Source organism: Cryptomeria japonica, chromosome 8 (genome assembly GCF_030272615.1).
Source record: "Cryptomeria japonica chromosome 8, Sugi_1.0, whole genome shotgun sequence".
Classification (NCBI taxonomy): domain Eukaryota; kingdom Viridiplantae; phylum Streptophyta; class Pinopsida; order Cupressales; family Cupressaceae; genus Cryptomeria; species Cryptomeria japonica.
The window spans coordinates 260,346,427-260,369,989 of NC_081412.1; the positions used below are offsets into that span (position 1 = coordinate 260,346,427).

At 36.6% G+C, this 23,563-nt stretch overlaps 1 protein-coding gene across 2 annotated transcripts in view; it reads right to left on the bottom strand.

Moving 5' to 3' along the window:
* Positions 1-23,563, bottom strand: part of LOC131066494 (RGS1-HXK1-interacting protein 1) — a 141,061-nt gene that overhangs the window by 32,570 nt on the left and 84,928 nt on the right. For both annotated transcript variants that reach the window (XM_058001265.2, XM_058001264.2), the window contains exons 5-8: positions 22,286-22,369; positions 21,823-21,875; positions 21,620-21,684; positions 21,432-21,490 (exon numbers count right to left, since the gene is read on the bottom strand). In XM_058001265.2, coding sequence (XP_057857248.2) covers positions 21,432-21,490; positions 21,620-21,684; positions 21,823-21,875; positions 22,286-22,369 — 261 coding nt within the window. The remainder of the gene's footprint in view (positions 1-21,431; positions 21,491-21,619; positions 21,685-21,822; positions 21,876-22,285; positions 22,370-23,563) is intronic.

Consider the following 23,563-nt stretch of genomic DNA (forward strand, 5'->3'; position numbering starts at 1 on the left):
CATTGGCAGCCATTAGTAATCGTTCTTTTTAAAATTTGTTCTTGCTGCTACAGTGCGCATGAACAGTACCCGTGAACAGTGCGCATGAATAGTGCCGCGCTACAGTATTTGTGCTTGATTCCGATTGCAACTTTCATCTCCATCATCGAGCATCACTATTATCAGGTTCCTCTTGCAACTATTAGTAGCTAGTATTGAAATCGTAGGCATATAATTTTTCTGTTGTAAGTGATAACTTTGAATCAGTTTTGGCATTGCTGTAGTCTTTTTGTAAGCCAATTAGTCTTGGCAAATCCATAGCAGCATTGTACTTAGGAATGAATTCAATAAAGAAGATATATGTTGCATACCATTTGTTTGACGAAATGTCCTTTTAATAGCATATATGATCAGCATAATAGTTGCATGCCAGTTGTTTGTCGAAATGTCAGTTGGCTGTAGGTATGCATTCCATATCTAGTTTTCATGTATATGCATTGAAAATACCAAAAAGAACTGCACTCTCATACTAGTTCATTGTAAGAGGTATTGTCAACATCATTGGTGAACTTCCTAAATTTCTTGGCAACTTTCAAAGTGTATCAAACAATCTGAAATACAAAAATCAGAATAGAGAAAGACAGAATACAAAGTGTTTGACAATATTCCTTGAGCCAAAATCAGTCAGTTTGGGCAAGGGATATTACAGTGGATGACCTAATCATTACTGGCAGTTCAGCACATTTGATCATTGGGATCAAACAAGATTTGTGCCGCACCTTTGATATGACAGATTTGGGACTTCTACATTACTGCTTAGGAGTTGAAGTTTGGCAAACTGAGAACAGTATCTTTCTCTCTCAGTCCAAGTATGCCAGAAGTCTTGTGGACAGGTTCAGAATGCAGGATTGCAAACCTGCCTCTACTCCTATGGAACCCGGGCTCAAACTTTCAGCTCAGTCATCTTCACCAGTTGTGGATGAATCTTTGTTCAAGCAACTAGTGGGCAGTCTCATCTATCTTACTGCCACTAAACCTGACATCATTTTTGCAGTGAGCTACATTTCACGCTTCATGACAGCTCCCAAGGCTGATCATTGGATAGCAGCGAAGCGTGTGCTGCGTTATGTGAGTGGCACTCCTGATTATGGACTTCTGTACACTCGGAGTTCTGATCCTACACTCAGTGGTTACACAGATTCTGACTGGGCAGGTTCGGTTGGTAACCGTAAATCTACAGCAGGGTATGTGTTTAGTTTGGGATCCGGTGTTGTCACATGGACTAGTAAGAAGCAGCAGGCAGTAGGTATGTGTTTAGTTTGAAATCCATTGTGTGTCTCGCACTGTTTTATTTACAACCCTCAAAGCCTTGGGTTGCATTCTTAAAATAAAGCTATCGTGATTTTTGTTATAGATACAGCAAAATTGTATAATTTTTATTTATGTTTATGAGAGAAAAAGTATATCTTGTCAATGTATTCATATGGCCATGCTCTCATTTTATTTGATGACGCATATGGCTTTGCTTTTGTATTTATTGTAGCTTTGATATAGAAATTGTTCTGCTTAGCAAATTCTCAGATTTGTTTAAAAAAAAATAATGTTGTAGGAATTTACATTTTCGAAAAAATGAAATCTGTACCCAAACTCTTGCTCCAAAAACTCTTGACAATCACATATTTCTGTTGTCAGGTGGATTTGGGTCAAAAGAGTTGGACACATTTTTTATTTTATGTGAAAATGTAAATTTGCTCCAAAACCCTTGAAAATTTGAAGTGTAATTTTTAGCCTTGTTAGAAGGAAAGGGCATATTTAGATTTTTGAAAAGCTTGATGGAATGATTGATTTTTTTTGGAATTTAATCTTTTTAAGATATTATTTTGTGGACTATAGAGTTTTTGTTGTAGATATGATCATTGATGTCAAGGAGATTAGAACATTTTCAAGTTGACTTTTGAATAAGTTTTTGGTTGAGCTGCTTGGACGTGTGCTTGAGCTAGTTGGTTGTCAAGCTGAGCAGCTTGAGCTACTTGGTTGTTTGCTTAAGCTGCCTAGTTGCTTGTTTCAGCTACTTGGGTGCCTACTTGAGCTCTTTGGTTACCTACTTGAGCTGCCTGTGTGTGTGGTTCAGCTGGGTGAGTGTCTATTTCAGCTGGTTATGTGTCTACTTAAGCTTGTTGTGAGCTTACTTGTCAATTTGTCAGCTGCTATATCAGATAATTTGCCATGTCACCTTTCAAAAGGGTCGAATATTATTTAATAGTGGTGGTTTCAGTTTTACGAAGGCAAATATAATTATGGCTCAGATTCTTTGTAATGCCTTAGTAAATGAGGGCGGTAGCCTTATCGTGGCGATGAGTATTTGTGGCGTTTCTTTTATAGCTCTGAGAATTATTTATTTTTATGCAGTATCATGGCCCTGAACTGGCAGAAGTTAAATCGAAATCATATCTGCTCTTTGGTATCGAGCTAAAAGGTAGGGTCGTGTTTTCCTTTTTCTGGATAACGTTTCTGACAGAGAACGTTGGCAGTGTTTCTGACTTGGTAGAGATAAACGAAATTTTTTGTCTTTCATTAAAGGCAATGATTAAAAACGTTTTCAGAGGTGAAGAAAGGTTGAATCGTGGGTAGTGGGTAATGTGCTGATGTCATGTTTTGAACACAAACTTAGGAAAATGTTTTTTTTTTCAATACCATTGGCATTAAACAATAAAGGTCAAGTCCGACTAAATTGATTTTGAGGCAATGTGGGTGTGACGCGTTAATGGTGGAGAGCCTGTGGAAGTGTTAAGATTCTTTTTTGGCTCCATTTTGAAGAGATGGCAGGTTTGAATATAGACATACATGATTCTTATCATGGCAGCGTTGTAGGGATATATCATGGATGCTTAAGTCTTTTTCAGGTTCTTTTTCAGAGTGTGTTGGAGTGTGTGGAGAAAACAACTGGGAGTGATTATTATCAAGAAGTGCTGTGTTTTAAAAATAAAAAATTATTCTATCTATGAAGTATATCTGGTCTGCCTGGAAAGTGTAAGTTGCTGCTGCAGAAAAGTGTGGAATTGATTGAAGTATGGTGTGTAAAAATCCATGCTAGAAGAGAATGAGATGTGTGTGATCAGATTTCCGTTGGAATGAAAAGTAAAAATATTCAGCAAATATATGTTAATGATCAGACAATGTACTGTTGTTTTACAGTTGAAGTGAACAATGAATGGCAGAAGAAAAATATATCAAAACTGAGATTTTGAGGTCGGTGCCTCATTTCTGGTGAAGTTGGTGCTTCATCAACTCAGTCTGTGTTTCAAGTGAGTTGGTGCTCACTTTTGTAATCAGGGGTGGTGCCCATTTATGTTAATGAAAGCTATTTGATGCCATGGTTTATTAAACGAAAGGGTTTTCCACAAGAAATCCTTGTGTTTGTGTCTCAATGGTTGTTTTCTTTATGCTTTATGAGGTTTCATGCATTTATAGTTTTAAAAAAGTTCTGAAATACTGATTCACCCCCCTCTCCCCAACCACCAACTCACTCTTCTGCTGCTCTCACCTGCTGCTCTACTTCCAACAAACCCTACCAGTACACCTCTTCTCCCCTCTCAGTATTTCTTGTGTACTTCTCAATTTTGCCATAGAAATGATATGTTTTTGCATTGGGATGCTCATTTGCATGGAAAACCAAACTTATCATCCTTATATATTTCTTGTAAAAGACTAAAAGTTAGTCTCTTAAATTTTCTTAGAAACAAGGTTGAAGTTGGAGGCTTCAGATGAAACATTAAGCCAATCTATTGAGGAAATGAGGCAATGTGTGGAAATGATAAAAGGAACTTAATAGATGATTCATAAACATTGAACCGATCTCTTAAGGGATTGAGGGGATGTGTAATGAAAAGAATGCATCTTGAGTCTAGACTAAATAATACATTGGTACCAAACCACCATGTGGATGGTGATTAATGTCAAATAGGAGTTGAAGCATAGCAGAAAAAATCTTTTGGAGAAAGACTTTTTTTTAAATCAGGATTTGAACAGTTACAAAATGGATTTAAAAAATATAAAACAAAAATGTAGAAAAAGGGACAAACCAAAAGAAGTTTTAAGTGGTTGTAACTTCCAACCATAGTTGAAAAACTCGGACTCGCCACGGACTCGGCAAACCAAAAATTTGGACTCGGACTCGGACTCGTGAAAGACTCGGCAAGGACTCGGCAAAAAAAAAAACCGTAGTTTTACAAAAAAACATAAAGAAATTAATGCATTTAGAGAACATAAGAGCCATAATTGAAACATTACACATGTCACATACTCATAGTTTCAAACTTTCAACTCTAAAATGTATAATACCAAGATTTCTTCAATTCTAATTATGCTTTTATATGGAGCCTAATCAGACTCAGAGGTTAAATTTTCCCTACTTCCATCGGCGCAATTTCCCCTTATATTTTTCGACGGGGGTTTGGAGGCAACGCCCCCAAGTTGGGGTCAAGGGGCATCGCCGAAGGATCCTGAAATTTGACTAAGTCTGGAAAATTGAAGAATCCTCCAAAAACTAGATTTTGCATTATAACTCCTGGAGGTCCGAAACCACTCTCAAACATCCTGATAGTATATATGGAATATAACTTAAAGTCTGGAATGTCATCCTGATCTTCAAATGCCCTGAAATTTGGCTAAGTCTGGAATGTCTTCCTGATCCTGAAATCTGACTAAGTCTGGAAAATTGAAGAATCCTCCAAAAACTAGATTTTGCATTATAACTCTTGGAGGTCCGAAACCACTCTCAAACATCCTGACAATATATATGGAATATAACTTAAAGTATAAGATTTCTTATACTTAAATGTTATATTCCATATATGAATCCTGACGGAGAGACCAAATTTTTTCACATGTTAAACTCAATTTTAAAGCTTGCATGACATTTTTTCTGGGCCGCGGGAGTCCATCTGAAAGACTCGCGAGTCCATGCAAAAGACTCGCGCGAGTCCTTGCAAAAGACTCACGAGTCTTTCAAATGGACTCGCCAGGACTCGCCTCGCGAGTCCTTGGCGAGTCGACTCGTGGCTCCCATGGACTCGCGAGTCCGTGGCGAGTCCACGAGTTTTAAAACTATGCTTCCAACAACCAATTGGTAACTACACCTCACACATATACTGCAGTTGAATTAAGTTACATGTTTAGTATTGGCGTGATATTCTGTTTCATGGAACTGTGAGTTTGAATGAGTTGATGCTCAACAATTTTGTTTTCTGAATTGATGAGTTGGTGCTCAGATTCTAGAGTTAGGGGGTTGAAAGAGTTGGTGCTCTTAAGATAGGGGTTTGGTGACTCCTTAGGGTTGGTGCCCTGAAAGATTGTAATTGATTTTAACTGTGAGGCTGGATTATGATAGTATATCCTAGCAGCATTACTCACCGTGGTTTTTCCCATCTTGGGTTTCCACGTCAAATCTTGTGTAGTTGTTCCATGTGTGATTGCTTTGCATTATTGTTTGAAAAACAATTTTACAAAAGGATTTAATTGGATAAAAAGTTTTAAGATTCATTTACTACTGATTCACAACCCCCCCCCCCCCTCTCTCAAAAGTAAACCTGTGTTCTACAATGATTTGCCTCAAAATCAAGACAATATCATGAGAAAGGGTATTGCAGTAAATTTCACAGAAATTGAGCCAATTACACTCAGTAAAAAGCAAGAGATTGTCGTAAACAATCTCTATAACTCGGTAGCAACAATCTACAAACACCAATTCATTGAAAAGACCAAAGAAAGACCGCTCAAATATAACTTCACCCACAACGTGGCAAGACATCATTTTTGGTGACTAATGCTTGAAGCATCTCACTGGCAACCACCATACAAGTAAAATTCAAGAGGCAAACTAAAAAGTAGAAACAAAGACGATTGTTGAACATAAACATTCGACAAGGGCTGAAAACAACGGGATAATGACACAGAAGGTTACTCCAACATGATTCAATGCACCTACAAATAGATGCTTTGTGTTACACAACACAATGGTCAAGGATGATGCGTGGTGAAATAAAGAATTAATTGAACAAAATGCAAGACACAATCAACAATATCCAAAGGCTCGATACATCCAATAATTGTAGATCAATTACCAAAACAAAAAATTGGCAACTACAAATGACATGCTTTAAGAGAGAATGCCACACAAGATAAAATGTCATTAAAACACTTGGTGAATGAAGTACAATGATGTTAAAAGCCAAAATCAACAAAACAGTGAAGGGGGGAAAAACAATTCACCTACAAGCTTCTGTTGGAATTGTTTGTTGTTGCACCAATAGCTCGAACTACCAACGCCCAAACAAGCGTCAGATTTAACCTAATCCGCGGGAGGTGGTTAAACCATGTCACGAGTCCCCAAGAAGGTGTTGACCACCAAGTCAACAATCTCCCCCTCAGCATCAACTGAGCCTTCAACACCCATTGAAGGGAGACTCGAACCCGTGACCCAAGGCTTTGATACCAATTGAAAAGCATACGGAAAACACTGAGAGGGAGGGGGGTGAATCAGTGTTTAGTATTTTTTTATTTTCAGCACACACAAAAATCATTGAACATAGACAGATGAATATAGGTACAAAGCAAGGACCCAAGGTATATCTCGTGGAAAACCCTTTCGAGTAAAAAACCATGGCAAAAAGACTTCTTAGTATTGAAAAGATGGGCACCAACCCAGTTTTCAGTAAGAACACAAATAGAGAGCACCAACTCCCTTCTCAACCCCAACTGAGAACTATAGAGGCACCAAACCCACAGCAAAAGAGCACCAACTCAAACTAGACTAAACACAGACAAGCTGAAACTCGAACTCCAGTGATGAACACCAACTTTTGAAATACAGAACTGATAAGATATTCTCAGACTTGACACTTCAGTACATATATCTCAAAAAATTTCTGCATCTGAACGACAAAAACCCCACATGGAGATAACATCAAAATTTTCTTTTAGATCCCAATATGTCAAAGAAAATATTTCTCCAATCATGATCTAAAACTCCAGAAAGTCGTGACTACTTCAGTCAAAGATAACCCTCACATCATTTCTTTTATTAACCTCCCTTATTCCACATCTGAAACCCAAACTGGCACTGCACAAAATATCTACTGAGCTCTACACATAATTTTTTATCGAGCTGATTATTCAAAAAAAAACTTTCCAAGTTTCTAAAAGCATATTAAAAATCACCATCAATATCCTTTTGGAGGCCCAACATTTTCATATATAAGGCAGTTTCTATATAAAATTCTGAAGACACAACCCAGCCACCTCTACTACCTGCAAAAATTGATTGCACACAATATATTGCCCAAAAATAAAACCGTGGCCTTTTGTGTCACTACTCAGCCAAAAATAAAAAATCAACGCATAACTCCCAGCATGCGTAAAACGATACTCATAATTCTCACACGAATTTTTCTCATAATACTAAGGAATAAGAACCGTTAATCTCATTAATTCCTCCTCCGTTGAATATCGAGCACAAATTCAAAAAGGATTCGAAAAAAAAGATTCCCCACAACTTCACGCTTATTAAAATGAAACAGACCATGCCACGAAGCACGTCACACAAGCACAGCAGAATTTTAAAAAAATTTGACCCATATCTATCACCCATGATATGATATCAAAGAAAAGTCGTGGACTTTGAAAACGACCATATTTAGAAAGTATGACTTCCTAGATCGTATTAAAAAAATATACCTCTGTCATTCACTTTTAGCAAACTTTACTTTATCACAAAGCGCACCACATGAGAAAAAAAAAATCGTCTTCAAAAATACGAATTTCCAACTCAGCCCACAAAAGATTGTCTTAGATCACTTCATTACTCCTGTTACAGGCACCCTTAAAAGAAATTCAAAAATGAACCCGTATTTAAAGCTAAAAGCCATAAATTCCAAAAATAGCCACAAAGGCAAATACTGCCAAGAGAATAATAAACTTGTACGCTAAATAAATTTGATTCCAACGCACAACCTCCTTTTAAAATTCAAGTGATGATGTGGCACAAAATCTAACTTAGCAGCTGACCCATTTACAAGTAAGCACACAAGCTGATGATGCAGACACTCAAGTAGTTGAAGCAAGCACACACACACACACCTCACGTAGCTCAAGCACCTCAAGCAAAATTGAAAAAAACTAATGCATAAACAGTAGCTCAAAAAGCACTTCAAACTCAATCCAATATTACTTTGAATAATCCTCTAGTCTGAATGACACAAGCTTGACAAAAACCACTTGACATCAATGACATAAAGTCTAACAATCTCCCCCTTTGTCATTGATGGCAACTCCATCTGCAGCTACCACCTTCTAAAACCAACAAAAAAAAACTGCTCCCCCTGAGATAGTGCTCTCCCAAACTTACTTCTCCCCCTTGACATCAATGACTAAAACAAAGCTGCAAAGAACCAAAAACTGATAGATATCCATAACAAACCTGCAAATAACCAAAAGCTGCTACAAAACTGTAATCAAATATGCTCTTCAAAGACTAATCAAAACTGAGGGACATAAAATAATACAATAAATACTCCCCTTGAAAATTATAGCTCTTCAATGATGGAGTGAAACCACTCCTAACTATTGTCTCAATCTTTCAAAAGTTTCTCTGGGTAAAGGCTTAGTAAAAACATCCGCAGGCTGATCCTTAGTAGAAACATATTCAAGCTTTACCTGCTGATCACTAACTTGTTCCCACAAAAAATGGTACTGGATCGGAACGTGCTTAGTTCTAAAGTGCAAGATAGGATTCCTAGATATGTTAATAGCACTCATATTATCACACCAAATAGAGATAGGTTCACTGAAATCTACCTTGAAGTCTTTCAAGGTCTGCTTAATCCAAAGGACTTGTGTATAGCATGAGGCTATTGCTATGTATTCCGCTTCAGCAGTTGAAAGAGAAGAGAAGCTTGCTTTTCACTATGCCATGAAACCAAACGCTTACCAAGGAAGAAGGCACCTCCACTTGTGCTCTTTTGGTCATCAAATGATCCACCCCAATCTGTATATGTTTATGTTGTAAGTAAGAAATCATTTCCACTTGGATACCAAAGACCATACTCCATTGTACCTTTGAGATACTTGAATATTCTTTTGACTGCATGAAAATGTGTCTCCTTAGGGGCAGACTGAAACCTTGCAACATAACCTACAACCTGCATTATGTCAGGTCCTGTGGCTGTAACATATAACAAGCTACCTATCATAGACCTGTAGAGAGTTTGATTAGCATTCGGTGATTCATCATCCTTACTGAGTTTACAACCAGTCACCATAGGGGTGCTAACAGGAGTACATTATTCCATTTTAAATCTCTTCAACATTTCCCTAATATATTTAGTCTGGGAAATAAATATACCTTCCTTGGATTGATGAATCTGCAGCCCAAGGAAAAATGACAGCTCTCCCAACATTGACATCTCAAACTCCTTCATGTTATTTGCAAAAACTTCACACATCTACACACAATCACTTCCAAAGATTAAATCATCAACATAAACAATCACAATCAACATATGTTTACCTTCCTCTTTGATGTATAAGTTGCTGTCCACAACACCTCTTCTGAACCACTGCTGAAGTAAATAACAATTCAATCTGTCATACCAAGCACGAGGTGTTTGTTTGAGGCAATAAAGTGCTTTTTTCAGCTTGCACACATAATCTTGATTCTCTGAAATAAAACCATCAGGTTGTTCTACATATACCTCTTCATTCAAATCAACATTCAAAGAGGCAAAATTTAAATACATTTGAAAAACTTTAAAACCTTTAAAAGAGGCAAAAGCTAAAAACATTCTAATAGCCTCTAATCTAGCAACTGGTGCAAAGGTTTCATTGAAATTTATACCTTCAACCTGAGCATATCCCTTACACACTAACCTTGCCTTATTCCTTACAACTTGGCCTTCCTCATTCAATTTGTTCCTGAAGACCCACTTTGTGCCAATCATGTTCTTGTCCTTAGGCCTTGGGACAAGTTCCCAAGTTTCACTCGTGTATCTGATCTAACTCTACTTTCATAGCTGCAACCCAAGACTTATCTTATGCTGCCTCTTCGAAAGTCTTCGGTTCAATCATGGATAGCAATGAAATATCATCATCCTCATAGTAATTTACTTTTCTTCTTGATGCTCTAGGTCTGTCCTCTTGCATAATCTGATTAATAGGATGATTCTTCTCAACAAATCTTGATGTGGATTTGAGAGAAGTTTTGATTGTAGTTGTGTTTTTGTCATGTGAAGTTGTAGGATCAACTCAAACACATGCTGTATTAGATTGATTGTCTGTTGTCCCACCCTCAAAATGTGAACCAGCACCTTCATTTTGACTATTATTAGGTGTATTTCCAATATTGTTGCTTGCTGTCCCACATTGTGGATTGGTAAGAATTGGCCGGCCAACATTTTTACCTTCATTACCCTGCAAGCTATCATCACAACTTTGCAATCTTTTAGTAGAATCAGCAATATCATGAATTTTCACATTGGTACTTTCAACTACCTTATGCAATCTCTTATTGAAACATTTATAGGCCTTACTTTTTTAAGAATATCCTAGAAAAATACCCTCATCTACTCTAGGATCAAATTTGTCTAGATTGTCATCATCTCTCCTAATATAACATGGGCTCCCAAAAATCTTAAAATACTTAACAGTTGATGCCCTACCATTCCACAATTCATATGGAGACTTGTTAAGCTTAGCCCTTACCAAACTTCTATTCTGAATACAAACAGCAGTATGAACAGCTTCTTTCCAAATACAATCACTTACCTTGGATTCATTCATCATGCTTCTAGCCATCCCCTGGACTAATTTGTTATTTCTCTCAACCACCCCAATTTGTTGAGGTGTACTAGCAAATGAAAATTGTCTCTTAATGCCATAGTTTTCACAAAAGCTCACAAACTTATTGGAGGTAAACTCACCTCCATTGTCTGATCGAAGACATTTGATTTTCAATCCCTTCTCATTTTCAACCAAAGCTTTGAAAGCTTTGAACCTCTCCAAGGCTTCTGATTTTTCCTTCAAAAAGGCCACCCAAGTCATACGTGAGTAGTCATCAATTAATAACATAAAATATCTCTCACCTTGCATGCTTGTTGTCCTTGTTGGTCCGCACAAATCAATATGAACCAACTCTAGAGGCATTGTGCTTGAGTACTCTTTTGCTTTAAAACACCTACGAGTTCGTTTGCCCAATTGACAATCTTTACACACTATGTTGGATGGTTTAGTGATATTTGGTAAGTCTCTCACCACTTCCTTCTTGCTAATTTGTATAAGACTATCAAAGTTCATATGACCAAGTCTCTTGTGCCACAACCAAGATTCATCAAGCACTCTCAAACAAAAAGTTTCACTTTTAGAATCATCAAGAATGTATAAGTTAGTTGCTGCCCTAGTTGCTTCAGCAATATAAATACCATCCTTACTAATCTTACAGTAGTCAGAGCTGAAAGTTATACTATGACCTTGATCACACAACTGACTGACACTAAGTAGATTATGTTTCAAGCCTTCAACAAACAACACATTCTCAACTTTAGTCTTACCATCACTCAACATAAAAGTACCTTTACCAGCAACTCTAGCAGATGAGTTTCCCCCAAATCTTACCTTGCCACCGTTTGACTTCTTGAGAGTTAAGAACTTACTCTCATCTCTGATCATGTGTCTAGAGCAACCACTATCCACATACCATATATCTCTCTAATTATGTGCAAGAAGAGCTGTTTGCACAATCAGAAACTTAGTTTCAGCCTCTTTCTCTTTCTTCCTCCATACTTTGGTTTCTTTTGCATTGTTCTTAGCATCCTTCTTCGAAAAATCTGCCATGTCATTCTTACAAAATTTTGCACTATGTCCAAGGTTATTACACTTGTAGCAAACATAATTGTAATCTCTTAGAGGAGCAAAAAAGTTCTTATTTGCAAAACTGAAATTATTTCCACAAGACATTCTACAACTTGTTGCCTTGTGTCCATGATAGTTACAAGAAAAACAGTAACCATGAAAGAATGAATGATTAAAACTAGTTAAGTGTGCTTGCATAGCACTGAAAGGTTGTCTGAAAGCATTATTTTTGGTTTTTGAAGATGAAAACCTTAAACTTTCACCATTAGATGTCTATGGTCTAACCTTCGAACTTTCTCCTTCTTCGTGACCAACACCACCCTTGTCTGGGGACTGTTTTTGAGAGACTAACAGGTTGTCCAACGAAAGTGAACCTTTTTTATTTATCTCTTTGTGATTCAACAGTGTGATTGATTTTTTTATCTTCCTGAGAGAAGCTATCTCAGCTTCAAGATTTTCACAACTTTCAGCCTTAACTTTGATCTGATTTTTCAGTTCCTCTTCAATTTTCTTAGCCTCATCAATCTGAAATTTCAGATCTTTAATTTGTTTTTCTGCATCTTCAAGAGCTTGTGATTTTGCAGATTTTTCTTCACTTTCTTCTTTGAGCTACACCTTCAAACCCAGATTTTTCTTCTTAAGAATTTTGATCTCATGAAGAGCGCTTATCAATTCTTGCTCTAAATCAACTTCTCCATCTTCTTCTCCAAGATCACTTTCATCGTCTTGTTTTTCTATATGAATTTCTTCCATGGTCATGAAGAAGATCTCATCACTAAGAGATTCTTCATCACTTTCATCAGACGAATCACTTTCCATCTTCGAATATAAGCTCTTCTTAGCTTTCCAAGTCATCTTGTTTTTTCCTCTATACTTCTTATTAAACTTTGGCTTCCTTTCATTGCTTCTGTCATCATTATCTTCATATGGACACTTTGCTGCAAAATGTCCAAATTTGCCACAATTAAAACACTTGAGAGAGGTCTTCTTGTTTTCGCTAAAGTCCTTATTTGATCTTCTAGTGAACAGCTTCTTTTGAATCAGCATCATCCTCCAAACTATCACTTGAGGCTTGCTCCTTTTGTTTGCCTTTCTTTGAAACTTTGAAGGCAGACTCTCTTTTTTATTATTTAGTGTTTGTCCTCATCTCATATGCTGTTAATATACCATGAAGTTTTTCAATAGACATTTTATCAAGATCAGTCATCTCCTCTATGGCTGAGATCTTAGCATCAAATCTTAAAGGTAAAGACCTTAAGATTTTCTAAATAACCAAACTATCATCAACCATCTCACCAAGACTCTTTAAAGAATTCACCACTTCATCAACACTCAGAAAATATGCTGCTACATTCTCATCTTTCATTTTCAGACTTTCGAATTGCATCCAGTGAGTCTGAAGCTTGGCTTTCTTAACTTTTTCATCTCCTTCATAGGCACTCTTGAGCTTGTCCCACATAGCTTGAGCATTGTCACAATGCATAACCTTCACAAACCCAGATTCAGACAATACACACAAGATAGCATTCATAGCCTTTACATTGCTTTCAAAGGCCCTCTTTTCATCAGCAGGAGATGGAGGATTCTGAGGAGGTGTATAACCAGTTGAAACAGAATTCCAAACATCAAAACCAAGTGACATCAGGTAAGCTCGCATTCTGACACACCAAAAGGCATAGTTTGACCCATCGAACAGAGGAGCTCTATTTGTTGCTAACCCTTCAAGAGCACTCATTTCCGAGTTCCAACAGAATCAACCTTCAAGCTTTTAAACCTAACCAGGAGGTACCCACTCTGATACCAATTGTTGGAATCGTTTGTCGTTGCACCAAAAGCTCGAAGTATCAACGATCGATACAAACGTTAGATTTAACATGATCCACAAGAGGCGGTCAAGCCATGTCACGAGTCCCCAAGGAGGAGCTGACCACCAAGTCAACAGCTTGCAGTGCCAATGAAATTAATGATCGATTTTGATTGTTCAACTTCACATTGATAAGGTTGTATTTAAGCATGTTTTATCAAATGAGAAGGAGAAGATTATTCACAAGCAATGAAAGAAACAACCAATGGAAATTTATTAAAGAGGGCTACAATTGAAACCCTAAACTACTAGTTTAACAAAATGGCATGAATGTGACCCCATGCAAAGGATAAGCAGCAAACATAATAGAAGAGCACGTAAAGATCAAGAACCAAAGAACCCCCAAGTTGAGTTATGGTCTCCTCCCAAAGGGCTTCACCAAACTAAAATTTAATGGTGTTGTGAGGGGGAATCCATGTACTGCTGGAAGTAGCTTTGTAATATGTGATTCTTCAAACAACATGCTATATGGTGGCTCTGTAGTTTTAGGTATATAAACATTGAACAACCAATGAAGCTGAATGGAAAGCTTTAATAAAAAGGCTAGTGTCAATGGTCTCTTAAAATCATACTAAGTTGATAATAGGAGGTGACTATGATTGTTATAAATTCTATTAACAAGGAGAAACATCTGAGTTCAAAGTTTAGTAGATACATAGAGGAGTTGCAAAATCTAAAGGAGAAGTTTAGTAGATACATAGAGGAGTCGCAAAATCTCAAGGAGAAACTGAAAATGATCTGTTTCAAGTTTCAATCATTGCAAAAGAAATCTCAATATGGTAGTTGGTCATTTGGCCAACAAAGGCATAAGTCAAGTCGATAACAGCTTTATTCAATCATAATGCAAGCTCGTGAAAATATTTAGAATCTTTATTATCCTATAAGCCCCTTTGAGCTTCAATTGTTATTAGGGTGATTATATCTCTAAGAGACAAGGGAGTGAAGTCACATGTTAAAATCATGCCAAAAGATAGAGAATAACATAATATTTAATAGGATTTGGCTGGCTGCATGGGATGGTAAATAGAATGTGGTAAGAATTACGTCAGAGAGGTATTCATGCAGGTCGTCATTCAATTGGTTGTAAAAAGGTGGACTAATGACATTAATGTAATTTGCAGCCAGGAGTGGCATTATATTTATTAGAGACAAGCTACTGTTTTTCTCATTGCTATGGTAAGGCAATGTTAATCTATAATGTTCCCTTTCTAATAATGTAATTCAGGGACCTAAAAGCCCATTCTATATTTCCTATGGACTCAGGGTAAGTGATGGGAAAATAATTTCAATATAATAATTAATTTTTTCAATATTTTCTACATTTTCAGAGGTCTGGAGCATTTTCGGGGCCTAGTTTATCCGAAAAAATCATCTATTTTGCATTTTTTGACATAAGTCTTCTAGAGATTTTTCCAACACACCAAAGAAGTTTGATTTTTACCCATTGAGCTAGGAGTTTGACTCTCACCAAGTTGGGGTACCAAAAATAAATATTTTATTTTCTTCATGAGCCTTGTGTAACTCCCATCACCCATGTAATGTCCCCTACTAGGTTTAGACATGTTTTAACCATAATTAATCTATTTCAATATACTTATGACTCAAGCTAAATATATTAGATGACATTCCCACCTTAACATGAATCCAAACAGTGATATTCCACTAGTCAATCAATTAACTATTAACAAATAAATTGATCATCCATCATACATCCATAATTCTTAATGCAAGTGTCAAACTAATTGTAATGTCCCCAACATGAAAACATCTCCTTTCCCAACTTCTTAAACACTAGCAGTAGTAACAAGGATAAACATATTCTCCTTCCGTTTATTATCTTATGAACTCTTACTGATTACAATCTAATATTATCATTTGTCTAATTAAGACACTATGTATATATATAAATGCATGTGTTTATAACCGTATTGATATTACATCAATATATATATATATACTGACTTGATTATATACACATAAATTAATTAATTAATTAAATACAGAGTTACCCGGGGACGCGTCCCTGACCTGAAAACCCCCGTCCCCGTCCCGGGGACGTTTCGAGGACTTGGGGACGGCCAGGGGACGTTTCCCCCCGTCCCCAAATTGCCCTGTTTTTTGAGGGGACGCCTACCCTAGCTCTGGGGGACGTTCATATGTCCCAGGGACGGCTGGGGACGGCTGGGACGTCCCCAATCCGTCCCAGGGACGGCCAGATGTCCCCCATTCTAAGGCCCTTAAAAAATATTAAAAAAATTTTAAAAGTTGTATTTTTTATTTTTTATTTAAATTTTCTAATAGAGGCCCCTTATTAATTCAAATTGTTATTAAAAATTAAAAAAATTAAAAGATAACATTAATTAAATTTTAAATTTATTAATTTAATTCATAATTTTGACAATGAAACTATATGGCAGCAATGTAGCCTTTGGGCATTTTGACACAGAGATAAGAAAATCTCCAAACTCGGCGAGTCAATAGAAAAATAACACCCAACGCCTTTGGGCATTAATGTATGATGGCTGCCCCTTGACCCCACCTTGGGGGCGCTGCCCCCAAACCCCCGTTGAAAAATATGGGGGGAAACTGCATCAATAGAAGTAGGGAAAATTTAACCTCCGAGTCTATTGATATGCATATTGACAATGTGAATGAATTGAAATTCTGATTTATGAATGCATAATTGCATATTGTCTATTGAGTATTAACAATGTTGTCTGTTCAGAATTTACATTCTAAAATGTTTTCAACTTTTCACAGTATCATACACATGCTATATCCATGTTTTATTGTTTTCATATGAATATAATGTATGTATGCATGCTTTATCCATGTTTTCATATGACCATTTAGAATTTTGAAATTTTCCTATATATTTTAAATTTTTCCTATATTTTATATAGCCGTCCCCTTTGTCATCCCCCGCCATCCCCAAATTTGGCAAAAAAATTTGCCAGAGCCGGAAACGCGTCTCGCCGTCCCTTTCCCGAAACTCGGGGTAACTTTGATTCAATAATATAATCAATTATTGATATGTTTGCTTAATGGGCCTGTAATATACCTTATTGGTATTAGTTATTAATATATTTAATGGGTAGTAAAGGGCAGACAGATCTGACGCATGTTGGCGGCAATATTGTACACGGAAATAAAACTAGTTAATTAAGTTGTAATTGTGTTGGTTAGTTGGCAACCGAGGGGTGGCAGTTGCGGTGCGACGGTTGGTGCTCGCACCCCCTCAGCATCCTTATATACTTCCAAATGTAACTTGTGAAGGACAATTATGAATGGAATAACATCTTACATATTTGACCTGATATCTATGGCATTATCATTCTGCATTACGTGCTTTATCTGTGTACTTTAAGTTATTCACCCGAGAGGGCAAACATTTGGCGCCGTTGCCTAGACATACTCGGGAACGGAAGACGGGGATGGCGCACGGAGACGATGGGCCTACCCGTTGGTGAGATAAACCCAGAGGCTGACGCCGCGCAAACAGAGCTCTACAGCAGAGAAGACACTGCGACAAGGGAATTTTCAATTCTACTCCATGTAGCCATCGAGACCTACGTCCGACGAGAGGCCACGGAGGCTGAAATCCCAACAAGTGCCGTGTGGACAGCCCTGGAGGTTAGCCCGACAGTAAATCGGTTGATGAACCACCTTCCCCGGTTGCTTGCACAAGAATAAGAAGGTTACTGCCTATAACTTAATAACAATTCTGATCTGATCTTATCGCTGATCTAATGTTACTAGATGCTTCTTGTTTCCTTCCCTTGATCAATGCCTTAAAAAACAATAATTATATTTAGTGGGGTGTAAGGGCAGACAGATCTGACATGCGTCAGATCTGGTCTGCCACTATATAAGAAATTAAGGACTGTCATACGTGTTGCAGTCTATATTAACATTACTATTAAATTCTGCATTCAAAGATTATTAAAATTCATATGTTAAGCATACGTATTAAGCCATCCTCGTGCATACCACCGAGAACAAGGGTGTTTGCTGTCGATGACTTCCTAATCCTTTCCATTCCCCTCCCGTTTCTCTTTTCTACTTCCTTTCTTTATATCTTTCTTATAGCCTTTCATAGAAAGGTTGTGTCCTTTTATTTTTCCCTTAATAGATTGTTTATTTTGATTGCACTTCATTATTAGTCGTATTTTCAAGAGGCATTTATAATATATTAGGATGAATCGTATTCTTCTTGTTAACAAATTTCAATCTTTAACACAGATTGCCATCTTTCGACCCAACATACCTTTTAATGAATATAATTAATTATACTCACAAACGTTTCATGACCAATGGTTATGCTTATGGATTAATAGTTCATGAAACCGGCCATCTTCAACACATATTACTTACGTATCATTTGAAAGACCATATGCTGCATACTTCGTATTAGGCATTGACTATGTAGATGTTCTGCGATCTACAAAAAAACCACAATCTGTCATTTGGTGTCTTTGAAAAACGGTCTGCCACAGTATCCATCCATAGGTGTATAAATACGATCTGTTGAGTGTGACACTAGGTGATGTAAATACTTTCAAGCATCATAATGCAAGCATTATGATGCAAAGATCGTACAGCAAATCATGATGTATGAGGTATCGAGTCTTGCCATAGTATGAAGGATCTGCTGCCACTTCTAATCAGCCACATTGCTGATGTATATTACTGTATTACTGTATGAAATAATAATATTTAATAAATAAATAAATTTCAAATAATTATTTGTTGGTAATTAATATATTAATTAATAATAATAATTGTTTCATGTAGGATAGAACGATCAAGGAGGGGACATGGCATCCCACTATTTATAACATATTTTGGCAAGCTTTTATGGAGTTACCATCTATTTTTAGCTGAAGGAGCATTGGAATTGGGCAACCCAAGTTGGGCCCTCATCTTTATTATTGGAAACAGCTTTTCATTTTTGGCGTCTTTGTCTATCATTCCAAAACTCTGTCAAGGCTCAAAACAGTTTGAGCCTTGCATTCATCTATCCATCTGAGAATGAAACATGTTGGAAATATTGTTATCATTGATGTCAAATGAGAGGAGCAAAATCGCTGCCATCATATAGCTGCTGTTAATGAAGGAAATCGTATGCCTTAACATGTAACAAAGTGAAGACCAAAGGCCATTAATTGCATCACTCCAATGAAATCATTAAGATTATCAAGGCTCATAAGACTTTACCTTAATTAAGGCAGCAGTAAATTAAATTAAAATTATTGTTTTGATGAGATCGGCACCCTTTGAGAAAAAATATCATTCTAAATGAGGCCAACCCCCTTTGAGAAATCGCCCCGCTTGGAATAGACGCCATCCTTGGAAGGATTGCCCCTCTTGGGTAAAGAGGCATAAGGAGGGTATAAAAGAAGATGAGTGGGGGCAAAAAAGAAGCAATAAATGTAATATTATTCCAATTCAAGCAGATTTTTTGAAGAAGAAAATTTATGTGAGGAAGTTGCAAGCAGATTTAATCAAGGAGATTCAAATGATCATCATCCATAAAAGAAGCAATATTCAAGAAGGTGAAAATTATGTCCATTTGGAGGTTGGTGCCTCTCAATAGAAGAGATTGGTATCTCTTGCTAAGTTGGTGCTTAGTAGTGGGGATTGGTGTATCCGGTGGATTGGTGCCTACAAAGATTTGTAAGAGATTTTATTTTTGTGGCTGGATTTGGACAGTAGATCCAAGCAATTTTTCTTTGTGGTTTTCTCCTGAAAGGGTTTCCACATATTTCTTGTGTTTCCTAGTTGGTAGATGTTATGTGATTGCTTTATTGTGACTGTTGAATTTTAATAAGAAAACTATTGTCAAGCATCACTAGAATCATCATATTCAAATAAGACTTTGGAGAGAGACATGTAATGAGAAAAAAATTGTTTATGCTATTTCAAAGAAATCTATAGAGATTATATACTAACTTCACACTGCAATTTAAATTTAAAATTGAATCCTTTGATTTCACAATATTTGTAGTATTTATTTTAATTGTAGCTTCAATTTTTTTGTCGATGTTGGAGCTTTTGATGAGGTTTTTGAGCTTGGCGGGTGGAAAGAAAAACCGAATGGACTACATTTATGGGGCCATAGGCAGGGCCAAGGAGACCATCCAAAACTAACACAAGGGATACGGAGATAAATTTGGACATATATTGGAGATAATTAATTGGAGGTGAAACAATTAACTCCGCCAACCCATTCAAGCAGCAACTTACTACCTCAACCCCAAGTTTTTCTTCTTAGACGACTTTGCAAATATCAATGAGACATAAAAAGTTGATGGGAGGGGCTTTGATTATTCAAAAGTTGCAAAATAAAGAGGAGACTCCTTTTCTCACCACTAACCATCCAGGGGAGAATCATCCAAAGACCAAGTAACAAAAAGTTGGATTCTTCACTTATATGTTACAATTATTGCTTACTTACAAACTTTTAAATATCCTAATTGCAACTGCTTGGTGGGAGGATTGCAGTGGAAATACCCCCAATCTTCAAAAGCTATATTTTTGTAGTTTGTCTCAACCTTGTAATGCTTCCAGATGTTAGTATACACGGAATTTGTTTGAGGCCATTCATATGAACAAACTTAACAAGTTGTCACAACAAGGCTTCAATGGCCTTATTTTGTGCAATACAACTTTCAACTTTGCAGAAGAAAGGTGAAGGATGCAGCAACTCAAGACCCTATAGACTTGGATGAATTGATCCATACAAAAACTAGATTACAAAAGGAGAGAGTACCCCTATTTTTACAAAAAACAAGATTGTCAATTTTAAAAAGCAAGGGAGTGTGTCTTATAAGGATACATTAGATTGGATGACATCACTGGCGATGATGTTCATCGTAAGGCAGAGGATTCATTGCCATCTAGTTTTAGGAAGGTATTGCAATCTTCTAGTATTAGAGCACATCCCAAATTTTCACTAGAATGGGGAAGAGGAAATGTAGATAGTTGTCACTTGCATGGATATGTACTTATTGAGTATGATTCTCAATGTCAATTTTCATAATACATATCATATTTATCAGTTGTTATATTCGCATGATGACATGATAGTGTACTCATTTTCTATTCAAATGAAATTCTAATAGAAAACACTTTCCCAACATTTTACTAACTCATTGATAAATTTTAAAAATGTATTTTGCATTAAATTTAGGTTTCTTTAAGAAATTTAAGGTTTTTTTTAAAGTCGAGTCACCGAGTCAAAGTGAAATTTGTGTCTGAAGAATTTTTGCCAAGTCTTACTTTTGGAACTATACTTTTGAGGACACTCAAATTTGTTAGTAAGCAGTAAAATCTATAATAAAGTTTTATAACCTATGTCAGGTACTCTTAGAAGGTTTTATAGAAAATCAAGTTGTTAAGCAATTAATGTATTCCAATTTTAATAATTTGCCATGTATTTCTACCACATATTCAGTGTTGGTGACTCCCTTATCTTTGCAATCGTATTGAAATTCTTATTGTAAAAACCACATGCATACCCACGCAAATGTATCGATGAAATAAAAATATCACAAAGATTCACATTTAATTTATACTCTCTCCACCTTACACTGACAGTGTGGCTCTGTGTATTACCAAGATAAAAGAATAAAATTGCAGATATATAGCAAAACAGTTCTCCAAATACAGTATAATCCAAACGTACCTCTGCTCGGAGCTTCAAGGCCTCCCTTCCAGGAATTTCTCTGAGGTTATCCATTAAGCCTGCATGTTACAAATGTTTTCAGCAGCATGACAACTTTAATTAATATATAAGATGCTAAGAGGATTGGCATTAGCGGATAATTATTATGAAAGCTAATCAAAGCCACTAAAGGTCTGAGCCTAACATACGTGATGCTTGAGTCTCAGTTTTGTAGACAGAACGTACAAGGCTCTGTATCTGATTTCCCGCATGCCTATAAAGAAGACGAATATTTGGCACTATAAGGGCTGAAATTTCATTCCCAAAAGTGAAAGAACTTAACATTCTCTTTTTGGTTTAGAGAATATAATTTTCAGAAAAATACCACAATTGGAAAGAGTTATTTACATACTTAAGCTTTGTTTGTCCCCGTTTCAACTCTTCTTCAGCAAGTGTTGCCCTCTCCTGATTCATGTACCGAACAGTCAACACACTTACAGGGAAAAAAGGAGCACTTATACTTGTCAACAATTTTACTAAAGAAACAAGCAATCAATTTGATATGTCAGTCCTTGCTCTTAACTCAATATAGATAGTGAGTTTGGATAAATAATTAAACACAAAATTTCGATGGCAGATAAATTTAATATTAAGCCATAGGTAGAAAATAAAAAGGAAACAGATGTCAATGACCAAAAAGACAACTGCAGAAAACAGAATGTACAGCATGGAAAGGAGAATGAAGAAGAAAAGATTGACAATAATAGACACAAAACACAAAGACAAAATCATACATCAAAGTGAAATGAGAGATGAAAGGAGTAGAGAGATCTGCTATAAGACAGACTACCAGAATATAGAGAAATTTCAAGTACCTGCAGCTTTTTACTTTCATTCTTCAGTAGTTCAACTGATTGTCTCAAATCTTTCACCTTGTTCTCTGCATTTGCAAGCAAAGACTGTAGAAGCAATAATATTTTGAAATAAGTAGCTAAGCCCAAAGCATCTTAGCATTTCTCTATAACTGATTTCAATTCACTGTTTAATAACATGCACCTAAATGAAAACGTTCAAATAGAAAGAAAGAAAGAAAAGAGGATGTAAATAAATCAGATATTAATGCCCACAAATGGGAAAAACAGACCAACAGATTTCAGGTGAATAAACTTACAGCAACATTACAAATGCATTAAGGGAATCCTCCAAAGAATTAAAACAATAGTATGTTACTGAAAAGAAAAGGATCAAATCATTCAATTAAAGCGTAGTCAGCCATACATAGAGTAGCAGAAAAAATCATCCACAACAGGAAGAAATTTAATACAGGCTCATGATCAAAAATTCACTGATGACATGCTATGCTTTACAAAAGAAACTTTAATTATTGTTGATGATGCAGACTGTCTTCACAAAGATGTGTGGAGCTTTGAATATTTGCATACAAGGCACAGTTGGCAGAGACTCACACAGTGGCAGCAAATGACAAAGAAGTCATACACCTTTTAATATGTAGAACCCTCGCACCACAAATAAATGTGCCATGAAAATTGCAGAAACTTCAAACTACACCTTGCAGAGATAAACAAAAACATAACAACCTCTTTATTGAAAATTAAATCAGAATATCTTCACCCAGAACTTATTCTCCATTGCTAAGGCAGTGAGTTCCATGCCCTAGCTTTGTTTTCGATGGTAGGGAGGCACCCTTGAATGAATCACCTAACAAACACCTTTTCACTTTAAGGGGGACCAAGTGTGGTTGGGTGTTGTGCCTATTCTATAGTGATGGGATGTTAAATGAGATGTAATGAAAGCTGCTCAAAAACCCTCTTTCAGAAGCAGAAAGTTGGTTAGGTAAACACTGACCGAGAAAATGATGCTTAGTTGTCTTTTTGAATGATCAACCACACTAAGACTGACAAAAGGAAAGGGGTCAATCAAGAGGAATATTTCAGAATGCAATTCTCCCCTTCTTCCTCTCTCCACTTCCTTCCCTTAACCCTCCTTCTCCTCCCTTCCCCTTATTTTTCACCAAGACAATGACCAAACAACTTTATTTCCTACCATCCTAGCCAATGCAAATGCCCCACCCTCCCACAGCCAATGCAAAAGCTTAAGCTAGCTATCTATCTTTGTCTTTATCTAACTTGCCA